The sequence below is a fragment of the Cydia strobilella genome, chromosome 21 (assembly GCF_947568885.1).
Source record: "Cydia strobilella chromosome 21, ilCydStro3.1, whole genome shotgun sequence".
In the NCBI taxonomy this organism is placed as follows: Eukaryota; Metazoa; Arthropoda; class Insecta; order Lepidoptera; family Tortricidae; genus Cydia; species Cydia strobilella.
Genome location: NC_086061.1, coordinates 9,768,850 through 9,787,406, shown reverse-complemented (window position 1 = coordinate 9,787,406; position 18,557 = coordinate 9,768,850). Strand labels below are relative to the sequence as shown.

The 18,557-nt window shown below is 41.3% G+C and overlaps 3 protein-coding genes across 3 annotated transcripts; 1 reads left to right on the top strand and 2 right to left on the bottom strand.

The window, feature by feature from the left end:
- Window positions 1-7,619: 7,619 nt before the first annotated feature.
- Window positions 7,620-8,197, bottom strand: LOC134751286 (uncharacterized; the record flags this gene model as incomplete). Its single annotated transcript, XM_063686670.1, has 1 exon — window positions 7,620-8,197. A coding segment is annotated over one exon (420 nt), but the record flags the coding sequence as incomplete, so codon positions are not given.
- A 2,784-nt stretch (window positions 8,198-10,981) lies between these two features.
- Window positions 10,982-12,942, top strand: LOC134751285 (uncharacterized). Its single transcript, XM_063686669.1, has 2 exons — window positions 10,982-11,369; window positions 12,189-12,942. Exons 1-2 carry the CDS (start codon window positions 10,982-10,984, stop codon window positions 12,782-12,784), a joined length of 984 nt encoding a protein of 327 aa, XP_063542739.1. The 3' UTR covers window positions 12,785-12,942.
- On the bottom strand, window positions 12,452-17,050 carry LOC134750988 (kxDL motif-containing protein CG10681). The gene is made up of 3 exons (XM_063686291.1): window positions 16,849-17,050; window positions 15,550-15,723; window positions 12,452-14,367 (listed from the first exon to the last, which is right to left on the bottom strand). Exons 1-3 carry the CDS (start codon window positions 16,986-16,988, stop codon window positions 14,082-14,084), a joined length of 600 nt encoding a protein of 199 aa, XP_063542361.1. The 5' UTR covers window positions 16,989-17,050; the 3' UTR covers window positions 12,452-14,081.
- Window positions 17,051-18,557: the final 1,507 nt, after the last annotated feature.

Genomic DNA, 18,557 nt, shown 5'->3' with positions numbered 1-18,557 from the left:
TTTCAGTTATTTAAAGTAATTTTTTGTGATTATATTTACAATCATATAGAATATGGATGAGATGGAATTCCATAAAAAATATAATAAATTGCCCTAGTTAACTAGTTACGTTTTTCAAAATATTGTGCATAATTTGAAGCAGTTTTAATGATATGAACTTTTTTTTAAATGACACATTATACCTAAGTAATATTTACAGACCCATTTGGGACCTTTCAGTATGCATTGGGACTAGAAAGAATTTTTAAGTATATTTTCTAACATTTTCTAAAATACAACCGTTTTTCCCCCGAAGGGTAAAAAACGGATATTTAGGTTCCTGCCGAAGCTTGAAGTGGCTTGAACCACATATGAGATAACACCCTTGTAACTCAGCCCTAATTAAGGGAATTTATCAACTTGCAGCGCCATCTATCGCGCCACTCAAGTACTAATGTCGCCCGGTTGCTAGCGCTCGGCTGCTTTCTCGTCAGTACCATATGTATAAGCCGGCAAGGCCCTTAGGCGTGGTTCAAGCTTCGGCAGGAACCTAAATATCCGTTTTTTACCCTTCGGGGGAAAAACGGTTCTATTTAGGTATCCTTGCCTCACGCTTGAACCACATATGAGACGTGTTTAAACCTCTGCTGCCGCTGGCCCGGGCGTACTGTGACCTGTGACTGATAGTTATAATATTTATGCAAAAATCACATAATAAGAATATGGGCTTGAAATATATTCCGTATTGATATACCAAAAGATTGTTTGCGTCAAACCTTCATGACTAGAATTTCCTCATTTGTAATTATCGATAGATACGACAATCGTTAGCACTGACTGGCAACATAACTAAAGTTATTCATTGCGACTATGTAAGTATGCTGAATCACATCTGAAGCTACGCGAGCTGTGATGCTTGCAAAGTGAACCCCATCAAGTGAGTTTTATATCAAACCCGTCCACACTACCTCTGATGCTTTCCTTACAACACCCCACTAGGTGAAAATGATAAATACGTTATGTTGTATAATGTAATGATAATTATTATTAAAAAAAAAAGGATTCTACTTGTCTACTGCTTAACACAATGAAATATAGAACTGCCGATCCATCCAAAAATCTGTTTCAATTCGTAACTAATTGGAAAAACCCTGGGTCCTCTCTGATTTAAAGTATTTTCTATCAATTAAATGTAAATTGGTAAGTATAGGTCAGATGTAATGTAATATGTATTTTAATATGCACGAATAACCAAATGTTTGTATTTTTAGACATTAATAGTTATTTACTATACCAGCTTCATTTGTACATAGCCCACTACATAATTACAACAAATTCCGTAATGTATACATAATGTGTTTATTTGCGGAAATAATTGAATTGTATTTCGAATCGAGTACTGCTCTGCCTGAAAGTAGCGTCAGAAAATGAAGAAGAAAATACATCATTTCACGATTTAGCACTTTAATATCTAGTAACAACTTGCAGCTAGTAGTAGTTTCAACTGAGCCGATAATACATCCTTATTGATTGGTTTTAGGTGAGGGTTGCTTTAAAACAACCATATTAATATTAAGCTATGAATAGTTAATAATTCTTATATGAAATGGTAGGCTCCTATTTATTTTAAGTGTCAATTATGCTGCTAAATTTACTATCCACAGATAACTGAAAACATGCCGTTAGGCTGGTACCGCTTCAACTGAGCTTATATTATATACTTGTCAGTCATGCAAGCGAATGTAACGAATGGCGAATGAACAGAATTACTGAGTACTGACACGCAGGTGACAATCGTATGGTGTTGATGATTGTAAATTTAAAGTGATGCTGACAACTCCAGTTGTTATGGATGGCATCTCTCCATGATACTGTGCGTTTACTGAAGATGTGTCTACCAAGTAGAATATTTTAGAAGATATTTTAATCATTGAATAATAATATCCACTTTAAATTGTAGTGCAACCTATTAAAACCAATTGCGAAACTTTCGTGAGACTAAGACAAATTGCATTACATTACAGTATTATTTGTTTATGTCCACGGGTCGAGCTTCATAACGTAATCTAATCTCAAGTGCTGCGCTAGCGCCGTCGCGCGTGTGGTGCCGTGGCACAGTTCCTATTGACCCTTGACACGTGTAGATGCATTCATCACCAAATATTAATTTTGATAAGAGATTTAGCAATGCAAGGACGTTGTATGTTGATTATTGACTTTCATGCAATTGTGCCATCAGGCAGGGTATACCTAGTCGGCTCATAAGTTCTGTCACTGGCCTTTAAAATTTAAATTTGGAACTCCTAAAACAAAAACCGTTCTGCATTTGAATTTCGAATCTTTATTAAATATTTGAGTAGTATAATTTTGCAATTTTCTGTTTTCTTCAACATGGAGTGGACGCTTAAAGATAGCCGTACCGCAATAATTGCACTATATCGTTGTGGTCACTCGCCGACTAAAATTTTTAAGCTACTTGAAAATTTAAAATTCTCTAAGATTTGTGTATCGTACCATAGAAAGATACAGTGAGGTCTCTAGTTTAAATGACAAGAAAAGAAGCGGTCGTCCGCGTACAGCTAGGACTCCAGCGGTTGTACAAGCAATTAGGGCACGCATTGCCAGAAATCCCGCTAGGAAACAAAAAGTTATGGCCCTCCAGATGGGTTTGAGCAAAAACACGGTGAAAAGAGTGCTTAATCAAGACCTGAGACTTCGTGCTTATAAACGAAAAACTGGCCATCTTCTCAATGGTCGGCTTAAAGCTTTAAGGCTTAAAAGATCTAAAGCTTTATTGAAGAAGTACGCTAAAAATAAGCACCGTTGTATACTGTTTTCGGACGAGAAAATTTTTGACATAGAAGAAAACTGTAATAAACAAAATGATAGAGTGTACGCTCGCAATAGTAAAGAAGCGTCTAATAGCATTCCCCGTATTCAAAGAGGTCATCACCCTTCATCTGTAATGGTTTTGCTGGGAGTTTCTTATGCGGGCGTCACTAGTATGCATTTTTGTGAGAAAGGAGTAAAAACTAGTGCCAAAGTGTACCAAGACACGGTGTTGACTAATATTGTGAAACCAATATCCCATACGATGTTTCTAAACCAGCATTGGGTTTTCCAGCAGGACTCTGCTCCAGCCCATAAGGCAAAGTCTACACAAGCCTGGCTCGCCTCCAATAAAATCGACTTTATACGGCATGAAGATTGGCCCTCCTCTAGCCCAGATCTTAATCCTTTAGACTATAAAATATGGCAGTATTTAGAGGAAAAGGTGTGCTCAAAACCTCATGCAAATCTAGACTCGCTGAAAAAATCTCTTGCTACGGCAGTGGCCAATATCGACATGAAAGTGGTGCGTGAATCCATTGACGACTGGCCACGAAGACTTCAAGCCTGTGTAGATAATTATGGCGGTCATTTTGAATAAATGTTATACATTTAGATTCTCTAGTTTATAAGCTTTCAAACGCTGTACAAATTATACGGAATAAACTTAAACTTTTGATTTTATTTGATACTATGTATATGACAGAACTTATGAGCCGACTAGGTAGTATAGTGCTACAAATATTTATTTACCGCTACTGTAATCAGTTTGACATATACTCACAAATAAAAACAATTTGAACTTTGTATATCAGTTGAATTTCTTTCTGGTATTCCTTTAAGAATATTACATATTATCTTGAACTTGGGTGCCTTTGGCCTAAAACGCCGTATGTTATAGTTCTTTTGTAAAAGCATGTGACTACTTCGTAGGAAGGGAAACATCTCAACTAGAAATCGAAAGAAGGGTTTGTATTTCCGATCCGTGCTCTTTTCGAATCAGGTCTCTGCTATCGGTGACTGCCTGCAAATATTTTCTAAATATTACTCTTGTATGTACGTTTGCGTACGTTGTACCTTTGTATGTACAGTCGCCATCAGATATATCGGAGCGGCCGAGGTGCTCAAAAATATCTGAACACGCACCTAGCGCCTTGACAATAGAGGCGTGTTCAGATATTTGTGAGCACCTTGGCCGCTCCGATATATCTGATGGCGACTGTACATATAATGGCTTGCCCCGCAGTCCACATGGTTTCAAAGATTTTGAAGTGATTTCATTTATTTGTCTTATTGGAAAATCAAACAAACCCTCGGAGCAATTAACGAGTTTTATTGTTTTATCATGTGTAGTCGTTTGAGTTAAAGACTTCCAAGTTCATTTAGATTTTTCGGTACACAGGATCAGTAACTCCACTCTAACTGAACTACCGAAAAATCTTTTCATAATTTCTTTCTTTATTTACACAAAGGGAAGCTTCGTCAGACATATAACATCTACCACTAACGAAACCGATGTTTCCACTCCTATTGATCAATCATGGGTGACAATGCGGAAGGCCATATTAAATTAGTATTGTAGTCCTTTTAGTAATTCTGTAAAAGCACCTGCTACAAATACCATTCCGTTTCCGATAGTTATATTAATAGTAATGGAACTCTTTGAAATGGAACTAGAACGTTTGCGGTCAACGTATTATGATTTAAAACCCGCTGCTAAGATAATCTTCCAAAGTGGAGCTCGTTACTTACAGCATTTGAAGCTGAGTTTACAAGTTTCTACCTGATTGATGTGAATAGAGCATTATAAATGCTTTTGTTAGTTCGGCTTTTTGAACGGAATGTGATAGAAGGTATGTTTTCTACGTGTTACTCTTAGTTCTGTGGTCTCTGTGTGACAGCTACTTAGTAGACGTTTTGAAATATAGATAATTTCTAGACTAGCGCAAAGGTTTCTCTTTGTGACAGGCCGCTATTTTGTAGCTATAGACTATAGTCAACATTAGAAGAGGATACAGGAGATGCTTTAGTATACCCAAAAAGACTATCAAAACCTGACTAGTCATTCAAAAGAGGGATTAAGTGCGATGATTTTTCACTCATATATATCATAATATGACAGTCTTAAACGAATTTGTATTTTACGTGTACTTCCTATTCAGAGGAGAGAGTTTTAATCTTCTTTTCTTCTTTAAAACTGATGTCGATTTTCCTTGCCTCCCCCTCTCTCGTTTTGGTAAAGGATCTAGTTGGGCAAAGTATAACACAAGGTTTTTCACTCTGTGCTTTTCCCTCTGCACAGTTTCTTAACTGCCATTTTGCAGTTGGTTATACAGTTACGATCCTCAGAATGTATATATGTAGGTTAGTTTTTTAGGTTCGTTCACGGCAAACAATTCCTTGTTTGTTATCGACCAAGACCAACATTTGTACACAACCAAGATTTACTGTAACTGCGTTTCGTTATCAATTTCGCGCCAAACCCGTCAATAGAAATTCAGCTGCTCATCGTCCTAAAAGGTGACACACAATTAGATCGATGACGTAGACTAACCGGGTCGCACATGGGTAATATCAGGACCATGCAGATCTTAAAAAAAATGTGAGACCGACCAAGCAGACATCGAACAATAATGCGACCAATAAGACGTCCGCCACCGTATTAATGGTAGACCATGAGACAACGGTTGTTTGTCTAACAAGACAACGTCATTTCATTGTCATTTCAGAGGACGATACGATGCCGTCTCATAGGACGACACATTAGGGTCTCACGATACGACAAAATGTCGTCTTATCGAACAACGGAATGTAGTTCTACGGGGCGACGCAATATCTTCTCACGGGACGATACCACGGGATGACGCGATATCTTTCCACAGGATGACGTAACTCATCAGGACGACGCCTTGTCGTTTTACCGGACGACGCTTGGCGTTCCACAGGGATGCCAAGTCGTCTCACGAGACGACGCCATGTCGTCTCACGGGACGACGCTTTGTCGTCTCACGGGACGACGCCATGTCGTCTTACGGGTCGACGCCATGTCGTCTTACGGGTCGACGCCATGTCATCTCACGGGGCGACGTCATGTCGTCTCACGGGACGACACCATGTCGTCTTACGAGACGACACCATGTCGTCTCACGGGACGACGCCATGTCGTCTCACAGGACGACGCTTGTCGTCCCTGAGGACGAAACCATGAGGCATAAGTACCCGTGTATTTTTTGTGACGGTGCCTGTAGTAAGGTCACTGCGTCTCGTCGCTGGGCCATGGGCACCGAGCGGAATTTCACGAAGTCGGAGGTATTCAAAATTCTTCCACGTCCCACAGGACGACGCCATGAGGCATAAGTACTTACCCGTGTATTTTTTATGACGGTGCCTATAGGAAGGTCACTGCGTCTCGTCGGTGGGCCATGGGCACCGAGCGGAATGTCACGAAGTCGAAGGTATTCAAAACATTTTCACGATTTGAAATTTCTCGATCTTCTTTAAACTTGCTTTGTAAACGTGTTGCTCGGCTGAGTTACAAAAGCGTACTGACGAGAGAGCAGCCGAGCGCTAGCAACCGGGCGACATTAGTACTTGAGTGGCGCTATAGATGGCGCTGCAAGTTGATAAATTCCCTTAATTAGGGCTGAGTTACAAGGGTGTTATCTCATATGTGGTTCAAGCGGGAGGCTTGTCGAAATATAAAGATCATACAACAGACAACACTGGTTGTAATTTGTAATACCTCCTTATAACAATAAGCTTGAATATTATTCATACAAAACTATCAACATCACTTTTTACATTTAATAATTCGTTTAAATTGTAGCGTCGATTGTTTTCGCCGTTTTGAACTTATCTCCACGTAAATTAAATAATTGACAATGGTGGTTCAGAAGAGAGGTCGCGGCGCGAAAGCCCAGGTGGCTAAGAAGCAGGCGGTGGAGGAGGTGCCGGAGGAGGTGGCGGAGGCCGTGGAGCCCGAGGAGAACAATGGGGACTCTTTTTTTTTAATACTACGTCGGTGGCAAACAAGCATACGGCCCGCCTGATGTTAAGCAGTCTCCGTAGCCTATGCACGCCTGCAACTACAGAGGAGTTACATGCGCGTTGCCGACCCTAACACTCCTCTCCCTCGAGCTCTGGCAACCTTACTCACCGGCAGGAACACAACACTATGAGTAGGGTCTATTGTTATTTGGCTGCGGTTTTCTGTAAGGTGGAGGTACCTCCCCAGTTGGGCTCTGCTCTACATCTGGAATGACATCCGCTGTCCTGTGCCCTACCAGCCTACCACAAAAAGCGAGATGTCATGCACAATGCCCATATTTCTCTTTTGGACACTCCCTTCAAGGGCATGTCAAGCACACAAAGCGAGATGTCATTCACAGTGCCCATACCTCTCTTTCGGACGTAGTTTAGGGACATACCCGGGTCCAAAAAGGAGAGATAAAATGCTACCTCTCTTTTGGACGTAGTTTAAGGACATACCCAGGTCCAAAAAGGAGAGATAAAATGCTCTAGTGCAGACAACGTATCATTTTCTGCACAGTAAAAATATCAGAATGGAAATTGTATAACAATTCCATTTTAACTCAAAATTTAAATGCTTATAGTTTATAGTAAAAGAAAAATCGTACTTCGAACGTAAAATGCTTTAGTGCAGACACGTATCACACAACGTCGTTCTGCACAACTTTTAGAACAACAATGACCCTCTTTCAGATCAAGAGAAATGAAAAATTATTGAAGGGCACCAACGAATTCCAACATTGACAACGGACTTTGGAAATGATACTATTACTAACAACTAATTGTTAGTAATAGTATTTATTACCTGCAAAAAGACAATAACTTACTCTTATATTCCATGCACTTATGTAAATACAATTCGCTAGATTTATTATATGATACTCCAAGTAACATGTCACTGTAGTCTGTAGGACGCACACACACGGATTCTGAGGGCCGCTTACAGCCGGGGCCGCTTGTTCGGCCGCTGGCCGTCGTTCATGAAACCGCCCATGAATCCGGGGATGGCGTAGCTGTTTACGTGTGCGCCGAATCCGCCGCGAGCCGGGAACCCGCGCGTGGGGAAACCGCCGCGGCCGCGACCGCCTCTGAAGTTGCCGCGCGCGTTGAATGCGCCACCGCGAGGCCGGTAGTTGTTCTGGCGGTTGGGGTTCGGATTGGCGTTGGGGCTGACATTGGTGTTAGCGGTTGCGTTGCGGTTCTGCTGCTGCGGGTGCTGCCGCTTGTTCTTGTTGGCGTTGGCGGAGTGCGCCTTCTGCTCGTCCTCGTCGCGGTACTTCGAGACGGTCACCAGGAACCCGTTGACGCGCAGCTCGCGGTCCAGCTTCAGGGCCTTCTCGACGGACTCCTTATTGTCAAAAAATCAAAATCAAATCAAAATTGTTTTATTTCATTCAAAAACTTTACAAATATTATAGTGGCTGGTGTCTCCTTTTAAGTTATTTACAAAATAACCTGTGCTAGGAGGCACCGCTCTTCCATATCCAAATTACAATTATTTAGTATTATACTATTCTTAAAGCTATGTTTCTTTATTAATTGTGTGTGTGTGTGTGTGTGTGTGTGTGTGTGTGTGTGTGTGTGTGTGTGTGTGTGTGTGTGTGTGTGTGTGTGTGTGCGCGTGTGTGTGTGTGTGTGTGTGTGGCTAGGCTAGGCTAGGCTACATATCCTAGTAAGTCTTCCACCTGATCGTAGTTTTTATCTTCCAACCAATTTGTTATTTTATTTTTTACATCATATTGTAGCTTTGGGTATATATCTAGTGATTTATTTAAAGTATTATATAGGTGCGATGAACGCTTATTATACTGTCTACTAGCAAAAGTGGTGTTGGTTTTAGGTAGGTGCATAGCAATATCTTTCCTCCGTCTTGTCAAAATGTTGCAATCAAAAGTAGTTGTTTTGTGCTTTCTTAGAACAGAGGTTAGTATATATAATTTTCTGACAGTAAGCAACTTACACAATTGATATAACTTGTCAGTTGAGAACCACATCTTCTTAAAGTACATAATTTTGAGAAGACTACGCTGAGCTCTCTCTACGTCTATAAAGCGAGTCTTGGCAGCACCACCCCAAACAGGCAAACAATAGGTTAACACGGGCTGAACCAACGATGTGTAGATCTCTTTTAAAATGTCTCTACTGTGGCCATGGGAATCCGGGACAGCTCTTGGCACCGCATGTCTTAAATTTTTAAAAATCCAATTAAGCTTTCGTAGTCGTAATATAACATATTCGAGATGTTGGTACCAAGAGAGTCCCCGATCCACAAAGACACCCAGATATTTGGTGCTATCAACTTTTAGTATGGTGGGACAGGTTCGCTGGGAGCAGTTTAGTACATTGTTGCAGCAGCTATGTATTTTAATGTCGAAACTATTAACAGGTTGTGTATTACTGTATATACTGTGACATATATAATTTGTTTTGGTGGTATTTAACGTAAGAATATTGTTCTTAAGCCATTCATTAATAGTTACAAGTCCAGTCTCCGCGAATTTCTGAACATCTTCCCATGAAGCACCAGTGAAGACGATGGCGGTGTCGTAAAGTATTGTGGAACGTCACCCGGAGGATCTTGTACTTGGTCTTGCTGAACTCATGTATGATTAAGACTTATAGCTTTAAGATAACATTTGCATGCTTAACCAGCAAAATATGTCACTGTACGGGAAAACCTTTCCAATATCACCTTGTTGTACCATATTTTATGCAAATAAAAAAAAGAAAATAAAAAGAAGAAAAGATGACGAGCCCTTGCTCGGAGAGGGCCTTATCCAGGCTGTCTTTGTTTTTGAATTCGACTATAGCCGAAAGTGTCGGCGTTATGGTCTGTTCAGTAACAATGATAGGACCACGTTTGATGTGATTAATCTCCCCATACTTGGAGAACAGCTCCTTCAGCTTGTCCTGGTAGTCGAAGAGGTAGCTCGCAGGCAGGTTCTCCACCAGCAGTTTGCCGGACTCAACCTTCTCCTCCTTGGTATCCTCTGCGGGTGCCTCGCCGCCGGCCTCAGCGGCCTCGCCCTCCGCCTGCGAGGCCTCTTCGCCGGGGGCGTCACCGGCAGGGCCCGGAACAATGGGGACTCGGAGCAGGTCGAACAGGGCGATGAAGGCCCTCCTGCTCCGCTGCTGCTGCGGCTGGGCTGAGGATCTTGTACTTGGTCTTGCTGAACTCATGTATCTGCGCGCCACCTCGCCGCACTGGTTGAAGAGTCGACGCACGTACTCCGTGCCCGCCTCGTACGGCACGCCGACGAGCACGGCAGTCTCAGCGCGCGACTCGACGGCCACTGAGATACGGGAACCGTCGATGATTAAATATAATGAAACACAAATTACAGAAGTAGATACAGCTAAATTTTTAGGTATTACTGTTGATAAAAACTGTAATTGGAAAGACCAAGTGAATACTGTGTGCGACAAACTTATAAAATTTGCATATGTTTTGAGAAGACTGCGTAGCATCTCTACTTGGAACACAGTCCTTATGGCGTATCATGGGTATATTGCATCAAATTTAAGGTATGGCCTCCTTTTATGGGGTAATTGTAGTGATATAAACAGGGCATTTATAACACAAAAAAAATGTATAAAGGCAATGTGTGGGATTGGTCCGCGGGATTCATGTAAACCCTTATTCGAAAAACATGAAATTTTGACACTACCATGCATGTACATTTACGAGGCAGCAGTTTTTGTAAAAAAAATACCCAGATCTTTTTAAAAAAAAGGCCATAGATGTTTACCATAGTTCAAGATATCCTAACAAACTTGTATTAGACTTCGTTCCGAACAGTTCACTTTTTATGAAAAATAGCTATTATTTATGTATTAAAATATTTAATGCCCTTCCTGAAAATATCAAACCATTCCTCCACCAGCAGTTTGCCGGACTCCACCTTCTCCTCCTTGGTATCCTCTGCGGGTGCCTCGCCGCCGGCCTCAGCGGCCTCGCCCTCCGCCTGCGAGGCTTCGCCGGGGGCGTCACCGGCAGGGGCCGGAACAATGGGGACTCGGAGCAGGTCGAACAGGGCGATAAAGGCCCTCCTGCTCCGAGTCCCCATTGTTCCGGCCCCTGCCGGTGACGCCCTCCGCCTGCGAGGCCTCTTCGCCGGGGGCGTCACCGGCAGGGGCCGGAACAATGGGGACTCGGAGCAGGAGGGCCTTCATCGCCCTGTTCGACCTGCTCCGAGTCCCCATTGTTCCGGCCCCTGCCGGTGACGCCCCCGGCGAAGAGGCCTCGCAGGCGGAGGGCGAGGCCGCTGAGGCCGGCGGCGAGGCACCCGCAGAGGATACCAAGGAGGAGAAGGTTGAGTCCGGTAAACTGCTGGTGGCGAACCTGCCTGCGAGCTACCTCTTCGACTACCAAGACAGGCTGAAGGAGCTGTTCTCCAAGTATGGGGAGATTAATGCCATCAAACGTGGTCCTATCATTGTTACTGAACAGACTATAACGCCGACACTTTCGGCTATAGTCGAATTCAAAAACAAAGACAGCCTGGATAAGGCCCTCTCCGAGCAAGGGCTCGTCATCTTTTCTTTTTTTTTTTTTTTTTATTTGCATAAAATATGGTACAACAAGGTGATATTGGAAAGGTTTTCCCGTACAGTGACATATTTTGCTGGTTAAGCATGCAAATGTTATCTTAAAGCTATAAGTCTTAATCTATTACATTGTTTACTTAAAACTATAATTTCTATTTAATATTACTATATTTGGAGGAACTCATTTAAAGAGTAAAACACCTGTTTTTTGAGCCAAGTATATAGTTGGGCTTTGAATGGAAGAGGCAGGGGTTTGATATTTTCAGGAAGGGCATTAAATATTTTCATACATAAATAATAGCTATTTTTCATAAAAAGTGAACTGTTCGGAACGAAGTCTAATACAAGTTTGTTAGGATATCTTGAATTTCTATGGTAAACATCTATGGCCTTTTTAAAAAGATCTGGGTATTTTTTTACAAAAACTGCTGCCTCGTAAATGTACATGCATGGTAGTGTCAAAATTTCATGTTTTTCGAATAAAGGTTTACATGAATCCCGCGGACCAATCCCACACATTGCCTTTATACATTTTTTTTGTGTTATAAATGCCCTGTTTATATCACTACAATTACCCCATAAAAGGAGGCCATACCTTAAATTTGATGCAATATACCCATGATACGCCATAAGGACTGTGTTCCAAGTAGAGATGCTACGCAGTCTTCTCAAAACATATGCAAATTTTATAAGTTTGTCGCACATAGTATTCACTTGGTTTTTCCAATTACAGTTTTTATCAACAGTAATACCTAAAAATTTAGCTGTATCTACTTCTGTAATTTGTGTATCATTATATTTAATCATCGACGGTTCCCGTATCTCAGTGGCCGTCGAGTCGCGCGCTGAGACTGCCGTGCTCGTCGGCGTGCCGTACGAGGCGGGCACGGAGTACGTGCGTCGACTCTTCAACCAGTGCGGCGAGGTGGCGCACATACATGAGTTCAGCAAGACCAAGTACAAGATCCTCCGGGTGACGTTCCACAATAAGGAGTCCGTCGAGAAGGCCCTGAAGCTGGACCGCGAGCTGCGCGTCAACGGGTTCCTGGTGACCGTCTTGAAGTACCGCGACGAGGACGAGCAGAAGGCGCACTCCGCCAACGCCAACAAGAACAAGCGGCAGCACCCGCAGCAGCAGAACCGCAACGTAAACGCTAACACCAATGTCAGCCCCAACGCCAATCCGAACCCCAACCGCCAGAACAACTACCGGCCTCGCGGTGGCGCATTCAACGCGCGCGGCAACTTCAGAGGCGGTCGCGGCCGCGGCGGTTTCCCCACGCGCGGGTTCCCGGCTCGCGGCGGATTCGGCGCACACGTAAACAGCTACGCCATCCCCGGATTCATGGGCGGTTTCATGAACGACGGCCAGCGGCCGAACAAGCGGCCCCGGCTGTAAGCGGCCCTCAGAATCCGTGTGTGTGCGTCCTACAGACTACAGTGACATGTTACTTGGAGTATCATATAATAAATCTAGCGAATTGTATTTACATAAGTGCATGGAATATAAGAGTAAGTTATTGTCTTTTTGCAGGTAATAAATACTATTACTAACAATTAGTTGTTAGTAATAGTATCATTTCCAAAGTCCGTTGTCAATGTTGGAATTCGTTGGTGCCCTTCAATAATTTTTCATTTCTCGTGATCTGAAAGAGGGTCATTGTTGTTCTAAAAGTTGTGCAGAACGACGTTGTGTGATACGTGTCTGCACTAAAGCATTTTACGTTCGAAGTACGATTTTTCTTTTACTATAAACTATAAGCACTTAAATTTTGAGTTAAAATGGAATTGTTATACAATTTCCATTCTGATATTTTTACTGTGCAGAAAATGATACGTTGTCTGCACTAGAGCATTTTATCTCTCCTTTTTGGACCCGGGTATGTCCTTAAACTACGTCCAAAAGAGAGGTATGGGCACTGTGAATGACATCTCGCTTTGTGTGGTAGGGCACAGGACAGCGGATGTCATTCCAGATCTAGAGCAGAGCCCAACTGGGGAGGTACCTCCACCTTACAGAAAACTGCAGCCAAATAACACTAGACCCTACTCATAGTGTTGTGTTCCTGCCGGTGAGTAAGGTTGCCAGAGCTCGAGGGAGAGGAGTGTTAGGGTCGGCAACGCGCATGTAACTCCTCTGGAGTTGCAGGCGTACATAGGCTACGGAGACTGCTTAACATCAGGCGGGCCGTATGCTTGTTTGCCACCGACGTAGTGTAAAAAAAAAACAATGCCTTCCCAAGTCATAATAGCACAATAATGAATTGTTTTACAATTTGTGTACATTGATGTGAATGCTATAATTATAAGCCACTACATAGACATAGTCATTGGTCAATTAGGCTTCAATTGGCTTGTTTCTTTCTGATTTGTTAGGAGTGGCCAATAGCTGTAGCAGTCTCTCTATGACACTTAATACTAGGCTTGTGTAGTACATGTGATAAAATCAAAAAGACACAGTTCCCTCGAATGTACTAGACCGAACTATTCCCTAATGATTCTGCTCTTAGTACTGAACTAGTACAGTTGTGAGATTGTACTAGTTGGGAGCGATGTTTTCAGTGAACGAGCATGCACAACTCTACCTAATTCCCTTTATTCACATTTGACCATACTCAAAACCAGACATTTGCAAAGCCCAAAGTTAATATAATCTCCTTTAATAGAGATACAAGTGTAATATAAAATCTCTAATCTCATCCAGTATCCGTACTACTATCATCACCCGAACTAGCGCTCTCAGTATCACTAGAACTGCTATTCCTAACCTTCTTAACTTCTTCTTTAGGCGTTTTTATCTTAACTTCCTTCTTTTTCTTCTTATCTTCACTAACCATCGGTTTCAATGTTTCTGTGGATACTGTGGCCACCATTTTGGATTCCATGTGCGGTTCTGTGGTTTTGAATTCTTCTTCCTCTATGGGTTTTTTGTTTGCTAGTGACGCGTTCACGGCTGCTTTGTAGGCTTCTGGGTATTGTGTGCTGAAAATATGTAAAGAAATAAGTTTTAAGGAAGAGGTTGAGGCATTGGAAGCAATAATAAAAATGTTGTGGGGTATGATATAGACACCATAATAATGAGTTAAAAAAAATCTTCCTCACAGTTCGCATTACAAAGCGTTTAAGAATAGGTATGCCACAAGCCATACCTACATTTCTATTGGGAACGTGCATGAATGTAGGGGGCAGCACCCTGTTTATTGCCCGTCCCATATTGGGATACCCTCCTTCAATTGAGGGGGGATTTAAATCTCGGGGCAGAGGTGTAGGGTTAGAGCCGGCGTAGCTTTATTTGACGTTCATAAGCACATTGTAATATGCCTACTTGAATAATAAAATATCTTTAAAGTGTAAATGTCAAGTTTAAGTAATGTAGCCACAAGATGGCCCTACAATACACAGGAAAACGTACGTGAACTGTAGAGGGCAGCCCTTGCTTTGGCGTGAAATGTCAATGTACTGTTTATGGTTCCGATTCAGGCCACAAGATGGCAGACCCTCAAACGCGCACCGCCCCTATCAAATGACACCAGGCGGTCTAGCATAAGTTGCGTTCTCGCGCGCGAGTCCATACTTGAAGTCGCGCTAGATGTATGGAGTCGCGCGCGAGAACGCAACTTATGCTAGACCGCCAGTTATATTCTAGTAAAGAGTTATTAATTGCAGAAGTTGTAAACAATCGTGCCCCGAGTTTGAGATAGATGGCAATTTATGACATCATATATTTTCTGGTCACTGAATTGTCAAATGTCAACTTTTGAGACACATCTAAAATTATATACCTCTTCTACTATTCATAGCTCTTTGGTAAGTAATTGATCTGTGATTCGATGTTTCATTTATTGTGTTAGACCGGCCAAGTGCGAGTCGGACTCGCGCACAGGGTTCCGTACGATTACGCAAAAAACGGCAAAAAAATCACGTTTGTTGTATGGGAGCCCCACTTAAATATTTATTATATTCTGTTTTTAGTATTTGTTGTTATAGCGGCAACTGAAATACGTCATAGCTATCACGGTCAGCCTAGTGACAGACGGACAGTGAAGTATTAGTAATAGGGTCCCGTTTTTACCCTTTGGGTACGGAACCCTAAAACTTGTGTGGAGTGGAGGCCTAATTGATTTGCAATTATAATTTAAACACATCAATTTAAAGTTTCTTTACCTCAGCTTAGTTTTAATAGCCCTTATCTTCTTAAATATAAACTCCAGATCCTTCCGCATATCCAGCAAGAGCTGAGTATGCTTCCTAAACTCAGTGGAGGCAGCGCGCAGCCGGCTTGCTGACAGGTGGTTGCAGTTCGTCAGCATTTCTGTTGTCTTTTCGAAGCGTTGAAGCCTGGAATGTTCCAGATGAATTTTAATACAGTGTAAACTCCATATAACGTCACTCAATATAACGATTCACTCCCTATAACGTCGTCAACTGTTGGCTATAGTTGCCTTACTTCAATATTCATTTGTCTCTATATAACAAAAACTCTCTATAGTGTAAAAAAAACATCCGGTCCCTTGAGTGTCGCTATATAGAGTTTACACTGTATGTCCATTGTCCACAGTGCTCACTCCATACAAGTCTCACATCAGTCACACATTCATACTCAGTTTTGTTACAAAAAAGACTTATTTTCGTAGTCGTAGTAGCGTCAAGTAGCGGAACTCTCAGTATGGCTACTCGACAATAGATGTCGCGACGAACGGAAAGTCTAATGGTCAACGATTTTCAGCTAATATTATAACCGGAACAAGGTGGTCCAAAGATATTATAGCCACAGCCGGAGAAAATTGGCTAATCAAGGCAAAAAACCGAGACAGGTGGAAAGATATGGAGGAGGCCTATACCCAACAGGGGTCCTTAAAATAGTAAAAATGGAAAACAATAATATTAGAAAACTTTTTTTATCATGTAAAACTATTTAAGGAAAAATAAAGGCTTAAATAAATAAATAATTATAACCGGAACTCTATTTTAACTCCTTCTTATAATATTAGTTATAAATTGTTGAGCAATACACTTTTTGTCAGTCGCGACACAAGTGACATCTAGTGTCGAGTAGCAGTACTGATACTACGAAAATAATATCTAGTCTTTTTGGTATCAAAACCGATGTATGGAGTAGCACTCTATATCTTCTTAATTCTCTTTGCCATTAGACAACAGTCTAAAAGAGTATCATGACAGAGCTATGCACTTTATTTACAGATTAGATTGCTTCAACAGCTGAAGAGTTCAGAACACATTCAATCAAATCCGTCCGCTATTAAGATGCCCAAAATATTAAGGTAAGTAAACTTATTTGCTTCTCATCTGTCATCTGAAATCCTACCTAGATGTAAGATTTGCAGTGCAATGCCCTAACAGGGTGCCATGCGTTTCCACAAACTTTTACCGTAACAACTCTAGAATTCTATTTGCAAGACAGTTAACTGAGGGTATAATCATAAAAACGTATCATAAGCTTACATATTCTTTTGTGCCCTGATGATAGTTTCCACATCTGTTTGATCAACCATTCCCGCTAGTCCTTGCACAAACACTTCCGGTGCCGTGTAGTTTTGGAAGCATTCTATCGAGAAATCACTTTCTGGCGTTTCGTTAGCCATGACTTCTTCCGTAAAACTATTTATTTCATTAAAATCAAGACATTAAAAGGGTCGCCCTAAAACAAGACCCTAAAATATTTTTTTTGTATGGCTATTCTTACGTTGTTAGCATGTTTGACGTTTTAGGAAAGCGATCCGTTATACGGATTTGATCGACGCGCTATAAAGGTCGCTCTAGACGTATGCCTAATTTTAATATGTTTTGATTAATATTTGAAGCGATTGACGGAAGTACTATCAAAACAGTAGATATATTTTATTGATTATTATTACCACTGTGTTTTAATATGAACTGACCATGCCATTTGCCATTCAACTCGTATTATTTTTCAAAGTTTAAAATGTATTGGGGACGTATAAAAAATATTTACCAAAAAAGGTAAACGTGGAACCTCATATAAAAAGAGAAAAATTATAAAAAGTAATAATATATTGTAATTAAAATGCACGGAAAGGTGATGGAGACCTGCACGTGAAATGAAACAAATGTAAAAATAACCCAACTTGACAGTGACATCTGTCAAGATTGTTTTTTTTTATTTTCATAGAGATTCGAGGATAATGGCCAACATGTTAGAATTTTTGAATCGATTGTAGTCAGTCAAATAAGTATAAATCAAACTACTGTCCTTTATTTTCTTTCCTTTATGCGTTAACCTGTGCTAATCCGTGCAATTCATAAGTGAATGGGACTCTAATGGAATCCTCTGGCATGTTTCTACGATATAACTTGCTATTATATTTTGCTGCTGCTTTCTTTGCTGGTGTTTTCCCCGCTCCAATAAGCTCCAGTAGCTTTTGTGATTTCTTTGCTGGTGCTTTTTGCTGTCCAATAACCTTCAGTAAGCTTTGTATTTGTTTGGCTGTTAAATTATTTTCTGAGTCAGATTTCTGTCTATATTCCCGAAGCGAGTGTCCATTTTCATATAACATTGACTCAATGTTATCTTTTAATTCACTTATATCAATATTTCTAAGAGATGGCATTATATCTTTAAGTTTAATTATTACTTGTCTTTGTACCTTAGGCAGTTGAGACAGATCAACATTGTCGTCTTTGTCTAGGATAAAACTCATCAGCATATTTAGATTGTGTTCATCTGAACTGGTTTTGGAGTTTATGCTTTGGTCATTGTTGTCTTCGTCGCTTAAATCAGAGAGTATAGAACTAAAGAGCTCAGTTCTTTGTTTTAATCTTGGGGCTGAGAAGATATCACGACCGGATCTGGAAGGTGAATTGCACCGACACCTTAAGTCATTTACACCGTTACCATGGTTTCTCAATAATTTACATCCACAATCACTGTCATCCGACCAATAGCCGACGTCTCTGTCATCATCATTACCTATTCTTGCAGGTGAATTACACTTACATCTCAGGTTGTGTGTCATATCGTCATCATTATCTGTATTCCTTAACAAAGAGCATTCACAATAACTATCATCAGACCAGTATCCGTCCTCCGTGTCATCATTTTTACCAACCCTAGCGGGTGAATTGCATCTACATCTCAAGTTATGTGTTATATCGTCATCATCGTCTTTATTTCTTAGCTGTTTGCACCCACA

Bases quoted from the DNA above. Each gene is read 5' to 3' on its own strand.
- LOC134751285 (XM_063686669.1), top strand. From the start codon at position 10,982: ATGGGGACTCGGAGCAGGAGGGCCTTCATCGCCCTGTTCGACCTGCTC. The intron at 11,370-12,188 runs TCATCTTTTCTT...CATTATATTTAA, and splicing joins CCTCTCCGAGCAAGGGCTCG to TCATCGACGGTTCCCGTATC.
- LOC134750988 (XM_063686291.1), bottom strand. From the start codon at position 16,988: ATGGCTAACGAAACGCCAGAAAGTGATTTCTCGATAGAATGCTTCCAA. The intron at 15,724-16,848 runs GTAAGCTTATGA...GGAACATTCCAG, and splicing joins ATCAGGGCACAAAAGAATAT to GCTTCAACGCTTCGAAAAGA. The intron at 14,368-15,549 runs GTAAAGAAACTT...ACATATTTTCAG, and splicing joins GCTATTAAAACTAAGCTGAG to CACACAATACCCAGAAGCCT.